At 38.3% G+C, this 10,347-nt stretch overlaps 1 protein-coding gene across 3 annotated transcripts in view; it reads left to right on the forward strand.

Annotated features, from left to right (window-relative positions):
- The window catches only part of B3GLCT (beta 3-glucosyltransferase), a 115,169-nt gene extending 105,061 nt beyond the window's left edge, over positions 1-10,108 (forward strand). The window contains exons 15-16 of one of the 3 annotated variants that reach the window (XM_059377804.1): positions 8,029-8,317; positions 9,543-10,108. In XM_059377804.1, the coding sequence (XP_059233787.1) occupies positions 8,029-8,196 (168 nt within the window). In that variant the 3' untranslated portion in view covers positions 8,197-8,317; positions 9,543-10,108. Of the gene's footprint in view, positions 1-8,028; positions 8,519-9,542 lie in introns of those variants that run through there. The other 2 variants (XM_059377802.1, XM_059377803.1) reach the window with 2 other exon arrangements.
- Positions 10,109-10,347: the final 239 nt, after the last annotated feature.

Genomic DNA, 10,347 nt, shown 5'->3' on the forward strand with positions numbered 1-10,347 from the left:
CAGATATTATGGGCATCAGGGTGGCTCAGTTGGTTAAGCAACTGCCTTTGGCTCAGGTCATGATCCCAGAGTACCAGGATTGAGTCCCTGCATCAGGCTCCCAGCTCCATGGGGAGTCTGCTTCTCCCTCTGACCTTCTCCTTTCTCATGCTCTCTTTCACTGTCTCTCTCTCAAATAAATAGATAAAATCTTTAAAAAAAAAAAAGGCAGATATTGTCAGATTGCATAAAAATCAAGATTTGACTACATTGTCTGTAACAGTCAAGTACACTTTAGATTCATAGACACAAATAGGTTGAATGTAGAAGTACAGGAAAAGATGTACCCTGCAAACAGTTAATCATACAGAGTTTCAGTGGCTATGTTAAACACAATACACTTTAAGGAGAGGAATATTACTGGAGAGAAAGAGGAACATTTCATAACCAAAAATCAATATATTAAGAAGATACAATAATTATAAATGTATATGTACACTTAACAGATTGTCAAAATACATGAAACATAAATGGACAGAATTGGAATGAGAAATGGACAAATACTAACTACTTAACTGACATGGAGTGTTTCATCTGACAGCAAAAGGCACATTCTTTTCAAGTGTGCATGCAGTATTCTAAAGGATAGATCACATGCTGGGGCAGAAAAACAAGTCTAAATAAATTTTAAAGGTTTGAAAACATACAAAATATGTCCTTCCAGTAATGGAATGAAATTAGATATCAGTGGAAGAAAAATGAGAGAATTTCCAAATATTTGGAAATTATACAACACATTTAAAAATATTCCTGGGTTAAAGAGGAAAACATAAGGAAGATTAGAATATATCTTGAATAAAAATGAAAATAAAATATAACAAAATTTTTAGCATAGATATGTAGGGATTGGAAGGAAATGTATAGTTTTAAACATACTAGAAATGGACAAGGATATTAAATCTCTAAACATCTGCACTGAAAGCAAAAGAATATTATCATTCAAATCTGAACCTTTAAATGGAATAAAAGAAATATTAAAGTGTAGAGCACAAGTCAATATAGAAAATAGAAAAACAGCATAGAAAATCAAGTTAAGCCAAAACTGATTTATTTTGGAAAGAGCAGCAAATTTGGTAAATTTAGCTAGACTGCCCAAGAGAAAAAGAAGGAAGACACAGATTACCAAAGTTAGGAATGAAAGGGGGAACATCATTGCAAATCCTACCAAAATTGTGCTAACCAGTTAGACAATTTAAAAGAAATGGGAGAAATTTCTTAAATCGCAGTCATTAGCAAAACTGTCTTAAAAAGAAATAAAAAAAGTATTTGAAACTACATACACCGATGGAATGGAATTAAAGGAGTGAGAATACTTCCCAATTCATTTTATGAGGCCAATATTAGCTTAATTTGCCAAAGATGCATATTGTTGGGGTGTCTGGGTAGTGCAGTCAGTTAAGCATCTGACTCTCAGTTTAGGCTCAGGTCATGATCTCAGACTCCCAAGATGGAGCCCCACATCAGGCTCCACACTCAGCAGGGTGTCTGCTTGGATTCTCTCTCTCTCTCCCCTTGCTCCTCCCACACCTCCACCCACATGCTCTCTCTCTCTCTTGAATTAAAAATAAAATAAAATAAAATAAAAAAGGTGCATATTATTATCCCTAGAACAAGAATTTAGAAAATCACTCCAAAAATATTGCTAAAAAAGTAACAGGAATTAAAATTGTATATGACAAAAGTAAACTACAAGCCAATATTACTCTTGAACACAGATGGAAAAATCCTTAACAAAATACTAGCAAACTGAATTCAGCGATATATAAAAGGGGTTATATGCCATGACAAGCTGGCATTTATCACAGGAATGCAAATTTGGTTTAATATCCAAAATCAATTATTGTTATATACCATATGAGTAGAATAATAAATAAAAGCCACATGAGTCTCTCAATAGACACAGAAAAAATGTTTGACAAAATCTAACATCACTTCATGATTTAAAAAAAAAAATAAAAATAGAAGAAATACCTCTCAACAAAATGATGAAATGAATATACAAAATAACAAAATTGGAAACAAGGTAGAGATGTCTGTCTTACCACTTTTAATTCATTGGTTCTAACCAGCGCAATAAGATGAAAATATGTATATATTTACACACACACACACACACATACACATACATATATGTATAGTAAGGATACAAGTTGCAAGAGAGAAAGTAAAACTGTCTTTATCCACAGACCACATTATCTTGTATGTAGAAAATCCTACGGATCTACCAAAGGAAAAAAAAAACCAAATTACCAGACCTAATAGATGAGTTTAACAAGGTTATAGGCTACAAGATCAATATATAAAAGCAACTGTGTTGTTTTGACCAAAAAAAAAAAAAAAAAAAAAACAAAAAAACCTGAAGATGAAGAAAACAGTGTCATTCAAAGTAGCAGGCAAATGAATAAAATACATCAGGAATAAATTAAAATGGAGTTATACTGTATACTGTATAATACTGCTGAGAGAAATTAAGATCTAATTAAATGAAGAGATCTATACCATATTTATGGATTGGAAGACTCAATATTGCTATTGCAATTTTCTCCATTGATTTTGTAATACCATTTAAAATACTGGGATGCCTGGGTTGGTTAACGCGCAGTTGGTTAAGCGTCTGCTTTCAGCTCAAGTCATGATCCCAGTGTCCTGGGCTTGAGTCCCACACTGGGCTCCCTGCTTGGCAGAAGCCTGCTTCTCCCTCTGCCCGCTGCTCCCACTGCTTGTGCTCTCTTTCTCTCTCTCTCAAATAAATAAATAAATAAAATCTATTTTTAAAAAAGAATTTCATCTTATTCACTTAAAATTAACTTATTCTGAATGCCTAAAGGAAGTGTTCTGGATCAGAGATAGATTTTTACATTAAGTACCTCAAAATAAATAATAAGCAAATCTCGCCCCCACTCCCACTGCCCCTTTGACCTAGTTTTACCTCCAGAGCAGTAGGATGAGGGCCAATTCAAGTGGTCTCTGCAAATGGTGAGATACCCCATCAGCAAGGGACAAAGAAAAACTGTTTCCTCTGTTTCTAAAGGGAAATGCTTTCTTACTTCAGCATTTTGGTATGCAAATAAACACCTTATTCTTCCTTGAAATGTAAATGTATCCCAGGGTGGAAAGTGTTCAGGTTTTTCTGGCACCTTGGGGCTTACCCTCTGGACCTAGTTCAGGGATATAACCCTTGGCCTCTCCAAGAGATAAGGGAAGTTTTACTCTCCTTTGGGATATGAGCAGTTAACTAGACAAATGGAATGTGAAGTGTTTCTTGTGGGCTTTAGGGCTTTTTTATTTCCCCCACATCCCCCAAATTCATCAATAGATTCAGTACAATCCATACCCAAAGTCATAGCAGGCTTCTCTGTCAAAATCAACAAGCTGATTCTTAAAATTTATATGGAAATACACAGTAATTCTTAAAAAGGAGGACGAAATTGGAGGATTTACAGTTCTATGATTTCAAAACTTACTCTAAAGCTACGATAATCAAGACGATGCCAGTAGTAGAAGGATAAACACACACACATCCACACACACACATCAATGCAAATGCAACAGGATAGAGAGTCTAGAAATAAACCCTGTCATTTGTGGTAAACTCTTTTTTGACAAAGATGCCAAAGCAATCCAGGGGAGAAGTGGCACCGGTCAGCTGGTGCTAGAGCAATTATGAATTTCCACATACAAAAAGTGAACTTTGGGGGCGCCTGGGTGGCTCAGTGGGTTAAAGCCTCTGCCTTCGGCTCGGGTCATGTTCCCAGTGTCCTGGGATCGAGCCCCACATCCGGCTGTCTGCTCCGCGGAGAGCCTGCTTCCTCCTCTCTCTCTCTCTCTCCCTGCCTCTCTGCCTACTTGTGATCTCTGTCTGTCAAATAAATAAATAAAATAAACAAAATCTTTAAAAAAACAAAAAAACAAAAAAACAAAAAGTGAACTTCGAACTTAACCTTACATCACACACAAATATTAATTCAAAATGAATCATCGTACAAAATATAGGAGATAAAATTATAAACTCCCCCAAAAAACATAGGGATAATTCTTTTTGACCTTAGTGAAGGCAAAGTTTTATGGCATCAAAAGCAAGATCCATAGAAGGAAAAATTTATAAATTGAAATCATGAAACTTAAAATAAGACTTTGCTCTTCAAAAGATATCCTTCAGAGAGTGAAAAAAAAAAAAACCCATAAATTGGGAGAAATATTTGTAAATCATGTATGTGGTAAAAGACTTGAATTCAGGATATATAACAATCTTTTACAATTCAGTAAGAGAATCAGCTGCTGAGTTTAAGCTGGGTAAAAGATTGAACAGACATTTCTCTAAAGAAGATGCATAAACAGCTACTAAGCACATGGAAAGATGCTCAACATGATTAGTCATTAGGGAGATGCAAACTAAATTCACATGTATAGAATGCCTATAAGCAAACAGACCTGGGCCTCTAGTGGGAATATAAAATATAGTTACTTTGGAAATGTTTTGGCAGTTTAAAGAAAAATTAAACATATATGTGGCAGGCAATTTATGACATAGATCTCATTGGTCCCCTCCTGTTGATAATTCATACCTTGCGTTTTCCCCTCTTTGGCGTATAAGCCAATAGCATATGGCAAAGGTGATGGGATGTCTCTTCTGTCATTATGCTGCAAGGGATTGTGACTTCCATCTTCCTTGTAGACGCTCCCTACTTCCCTCCGGGCTTGCAGGTTTTGCTGAAGCAAGCTGCAAGGGGGCAGGGTATGAAAGTGAAGCCCTCAGCTCAGTAGCCCACAAGGAACTGAGCGTTACCCGTACCTACTGACTGGGCTTGGAAGTGCATCTTTTCCTACTTGAGCCTTCAGATGAGATTATAGAGCCCGGGCTGACATCCTGATGTCATCCTGGTGACATCCTCACCACGATCTGGTGAGAGACCGTGAAGCAGAGGTCCCAGCTATGTGTTGCCAAATTTCCTGGTCCATGGAAGCTGTGTGATAATAACTGTGTGTTGTTTGTATGGTGTTTCCACTCAGTGTAATATATTGCTCAGCAATAAAAGTAATGAACTACTGATACATGCAGCAATGCTAAGTGAAGGAAGCCAGGTTCAAAACATTCATGATGTATGATTCCACTAAGAAATTTCTAGAAAAGGCAATACTGTAGAGAAAAAGCAAATCAGTGGTCTCCGGGGGCTGCCACTGCGGTAGGGATCGCTGAAAATGCATGGCAGGGAGTTCTGGGGGAATGACTGTAGATAGTCTTCTAAAACTGGATCAATATGGAAATCTACTAAAAGTTTTCAAACTACCATGCCTCTGTGTGAATTGTATGTAAATTATGTCAATACAGCTATAAAAATTGTATTTGTCTAAGCAAATACAAATTTAATCTTTTTTTTTTGCACTGTTTAGTGTGGTCTAATACTTACAGATTAAGTTTTGATTTGACCCAATGTATGTCCTTCCATGCATTTTACGCCATCTCTCTCCTCCTGCGCACAGCTTCCCATCATTCTCCATGTCTGTTCCTAAGGCCTTCTCCCTCCACCCAACCCTGCCTGTTTGCCACTTCCTTTTGGCATTTTGGGCACAGTAATGTGATTATCAGAGTCCGTCTAGACTTCCTGGTGTTACAGATGCCTCTGTGGACACATTCCACTTCTCTAGGCTTGTCTTGTTCTTTTCCAAAACCGCATTTGCCAGAAATGATTAGCACATTCTAATACTTTGTAAACCAGCTCTTCACTCATGTGCTAACATGCAACTGCAGTCCCTTCTGGAATCCGCATTAATAGAGGGAAAGATAGCATGGGTTTCTTTTTTTCCTGTGAGATGCATTTGTGTCTCTGAGAGTTCATTTTTACATGTGAAAAACAAGCCAAGATTTGTTTCCACGATTTTTCTTTCTTTCTTCTGGGAGCCTTGTGGAATTGTCTGAGAACAAAATTGAGCGTTTGTTTTCCCTCGGGTTTCTTCCAGGCCAGTAAACTCCCAGAGGGCCTTGCAAGCGGATATCACTGTTGAATCTCCTCAGCTGATACTCAGAACTCAAGTCTGTTAGACATTATTCTAGTGTGTATTGTTGGTCTTTGGTTCACCTTTGTCCTTTAAAATTGCCTTCTTAGATTTTTGACTCCATGAGCACTTAGAATCTTTAAAGGACAATGCATGGAAGTTCTCCGCTCAACCCACACCGTCATTTTGAACTTCCATGCAGAAGTATCAACACTCATTGGAGCAGGATATTTGTGCCGTCTCAGGAAAAAGACCCCCAAGGAGATCAGGGCACCTGAGGCACCGTTGGTGGACCAGGCTTGTGGCCACGGAATGAGGACCAGTTGCAGGCATCCTGCTTGAACTAGGAGCTGGGCTGGTCACCTGCTCTTGTCCCCAGTGCAATAGGTGTTAGACCTGTTGCCCTAAGAAATTTATAAATTCTGTGAGCTCCAGTTTCCTCATCTATGAACTGAAGATCAATCATGATACTCTGATCACCTTGCAAGGTTGCTTCAAGGATTGAATGAGATAAAATTTAATGAAGGTATTTTATAAACCACTTAAGAGGGTTTACAGAAATATTCACTGCAAGCATTTAAGTAGAATGTAATAAAATACTAGCCTAGAGAAGACTTGTTTTCAAAATGTTTCCTATCTAGATTTAATAAAGCCAAGACTGTTTTAGTATTGATAAGTCAGTGAGTTATTAGAGAACACAGATGGGCTATATAAATCTGTAAACAAGATAAGCATTTAGAGAAAGGTGGATGCTTTGTTTAGAGAAAAAAAAAAAATAGTGTCTGGTTTCTCTTCCATACTCTGAAGGTTACTTCAATCTCAGCCATCCTAGACTATGTCTAATTCTGCTTAAACTTCATTTTGTAGGGTGCCTGGGTGGCTCAGTGGGTTAAGCCGCTGCCTTCGGCTCAGGTCATGATCTCAGGGTCCTGGGATCGAGTCCCACATCGGGCTCTCTGCTCAGCAGGGAGCCTGCTTCCCTCTCTCTCTCTGCCTGCCTCTCTGTCTATTTGTGATCTCTCTCTGTAAAATAAATAAATAAAATTTAAAAACAAACAAACAAAAAAACCCCTTCATTTTCTAAGTTCTAGAGAATCCTGAAGTGATGACGATGCAAAAACTTTTTAGGCCCTCTTGCAAACTGCTAAGTCACAGCTTTGCTTCTCTATAATTACACGTTTTATCACCTCATCTGACATAGACAGGGTGTTGGTTGGAAATGAAATACACATTAGGAATAAGCTCTTTAGAAATAGAAGGGAAAAAAAAAGCGAAAAAACCTGGCTTTCACAATGTGAAGGCTTTTCCCCAGTAGCTAAGGTCATGAAGAGACAGAGCAGTCATTTCCCCTTCTTACCCATACAGTCAGGAAAATGAAAGCCTCAAAAAAAAAAAATTATTCAATGTTTCCCTTGTCATTTCTGGAATCAGACTAGGTATCTGGTTGCGAAGTGAGTGCTGAGTTACTTCATGCTTCTCCTGGATTCCTGATGAGCTCTGCATTTTCCTGCTCTGAGAGATACACCTAATTAGACGTCAGGGCAGTAGACAGGCAAGGGGAGCCCCTGAGAACTCTTCACCACCCCCACCACACACACACACATTCCACGTATGGCCAGTTTCTTTAGAGAGGCCTGAGAAATAGCAATGTTTCTGCCTTTTGCAGAAGTTATAATAGTCACTTGAATGACTGACCAAGGAAGGCTTTTTATATCTATTACCATGGTTGAGAAATCTCCCAGAGGCATGACTACGGAACACAGAAGCAAAAAGTGGTATATCTGGGATATTAAAGTAATCAGAGATACAAAAGCAAAGAGCCTTGCATCAGAGAGAGGGTAGTAGAAAAGATCTTCTTTTTTGCTTTTACATTCTCATAAGCAATATCAAATATTGGCGAAAAGCAGTCACTTCATAAATTTAGATAATGCTGTGCTGAAGCAAAATTGTTTTCAGCAAATAGAGGAACATGATTCTCTTTTCTTCTTCCTGCAGGCTCGGCCCGTGGATTATCCCAGGGACTACCTTTCTCACCAAGTTCCCATATCCTTTCACAAACACTGGAACATTGATCCAATAAAAGTGTATTTCACATGGTTGGCGCCCAGGGAGGAGGACAAAGCCAGGCAAGAGACACAGAAAGGCTTGAAGGAAGAGTTGTAAAACGAGCCGGCCTGGGAGCGCAGTTTGCGTCAGAGACAGAAGTGGAGACAGGCATCCTCCTGCTGAGCTGTGACCATGCTGCTTCCACCGGCCATGGGCACTGGAAGCCTTCTGACTTTAGGTGGAAATTACGTATATGGTATTTTTGAGGGGGGAGGAAGCAGAGTCATAGGGAAAACAGATTTTTTTTTTTCTGGGAAAAAAATCATTTGCTTTTGCATTATACAGTTACTGTAATATACAATGATTACTGTGTATTTTCCAAGCTGCGATACAGCAGCTTTATGACTGTCACAGAAAAATAAATGGTACCAGAAGTCTCCTTCCTGTTTTCTCTCTTCATTGTAAAGTGTCAGATGGGCTTGAGACTGGGAAGACATGACTGTGTTTGTATATATGCTCTAGGCATATATATTCTCTGTGTACTATATACACACACACGCTTTATGTAGAAGAGGTAACATTGGTTGACATGGATATTACCATGGAGTGAACTTTTTAACCGTATTATTGATGATGCAAATCTTCTGGTTATTCAGCAGGAATAATGCTGTATTAAATATCATTCATAAAACATAAAAGTCGAGTTATGAAGTCCCCCGCAGTCTATCATCAGTGTTGTTATGTTTTATCTATTTTTCTGTTTGTGCCTCATAAAAAGAGGATAAGAAGTCTTCTGCTCAAGCTTTCTCTTTCTTTAGAGGTTCATCTGTGTTTCTATTTCTCCCTGAAGCCCTATCTTTATGACCTACTTGTAACACAAAAGTATACTGGATGCTGCCAGAAAATAGTGTTCTTGATATTTAAAAACAGTGTTGTCATGCTTTATTTAAGTCAGTGAGCTCTGTGTAAGTCTCAGGAAGTGAATTAAATTAATTTGTACCTGATGTTTTACTTTTATTTTTCTTTGAATGTTACTTAGTGACTCTCTCCTGGCTCATAATAAACCCTCCGGTGTACCATGAAACCCTACTGGAAGGACAACGGGGTGGTTTGACAACTTCCCTGGGTTCTTACAGAATGAGATTTGAACATAGTATTTTGAAACAGCTCTAACTTTCAAACCATATCTTTAATACACAGTAATTTAACATATTTGTTATTAATTTGTGGAAAGGACTGTTAATTATATAATTCAGTTTTTCTAAGGGTGTTTGCATAAGATTTGATTTTCATATGTCTTAAACTAATTTGGTCTAGTAAAATACTTTCCATTTTTTTAAAAATAAAAATTGCTGTTCACTAACTTTATTGTAAGGCTTTTATAGACAAGTGCTGGGTTTTAAAGCCATACCACCAAAAGTACCCATGTGTGTTTTTTAACAATACATTTTCTTGTACCTTAGGTTGGACTTATTTCCAAAATGATGCAATCGTATTTTAACTGTGGTGCCGGATTAGCAAACACCAGGACTGGTGTGTTTTCAGTGGTCACTGAATGCGCTGGATTCATTTTTGTGAAAGTGGACTCTGTGGCCTGTCCAAGGAACGGATCTGAGATGATCAACTGGATGAGAAGCACCCTAAAGATTTCTAGATCCTATCAAACTGTTGGTGATGACATCAGCATCGTTGCTGTAGCTGGGATCGTTGTCATAGCTACCACGGCGGACACCTTCATGTCATCAGGGAGACCACCCCTGGAGGGCCTGGCTGCCTAACCCAGTGGAGAAGAGGCTTGGGCTCTTCCTACTCCTGCCTCCCAACTGTCACACTCAGAATACAGCACATTCATTCAACAGGAGTGAAGCCGCATCTCTATGTGGTGACCCACATCAAGCTTTCTTAGGATCAGTGCCTTCTACTGAGACCGGAGCACTTTCTCTGGTACTTGTGGGTGTTTTGTTAATTACGCTTACTTTTTGGAACTATGTGAGCCTAACCACGAATAAAAAGGTCTTTGCCTAAGTTACTCATTTCTCCAGTGTGTTCATTGAGTCCAACCTAGAGTGGGAAGGGCAAGGAGAAAAAGAATGAATAAAGTCAGGGGGGAAAGTTGGTGGCTCTGTAAACACAGTTTTCAGGGAGAAAAATTAGTAATATATCCTTTTAAGAGAAAACCATCAGACATGAAGATATATTTATACAAAGTCTGTGAAACCATTATCTAATTATATAACAAGTGGAGATGTTATTTTGGAATGGATTCCC

The sequence above is a fragment of the Mustela nigripes genome, chromosome 15 (assembly GCF_022355385.1).
Source record: "Mustela nigripes isolate SB6536 chromosome 15, MUSNIG.SB6536, whole genome shotgun sequence".
Taxonomy (NCBI): domain Eukaryota; kingdom Metazoa; phylum Chordata; class Mammalia; order Carnivora; family Mustelidae; genus Mustela; species Mustela nigripes.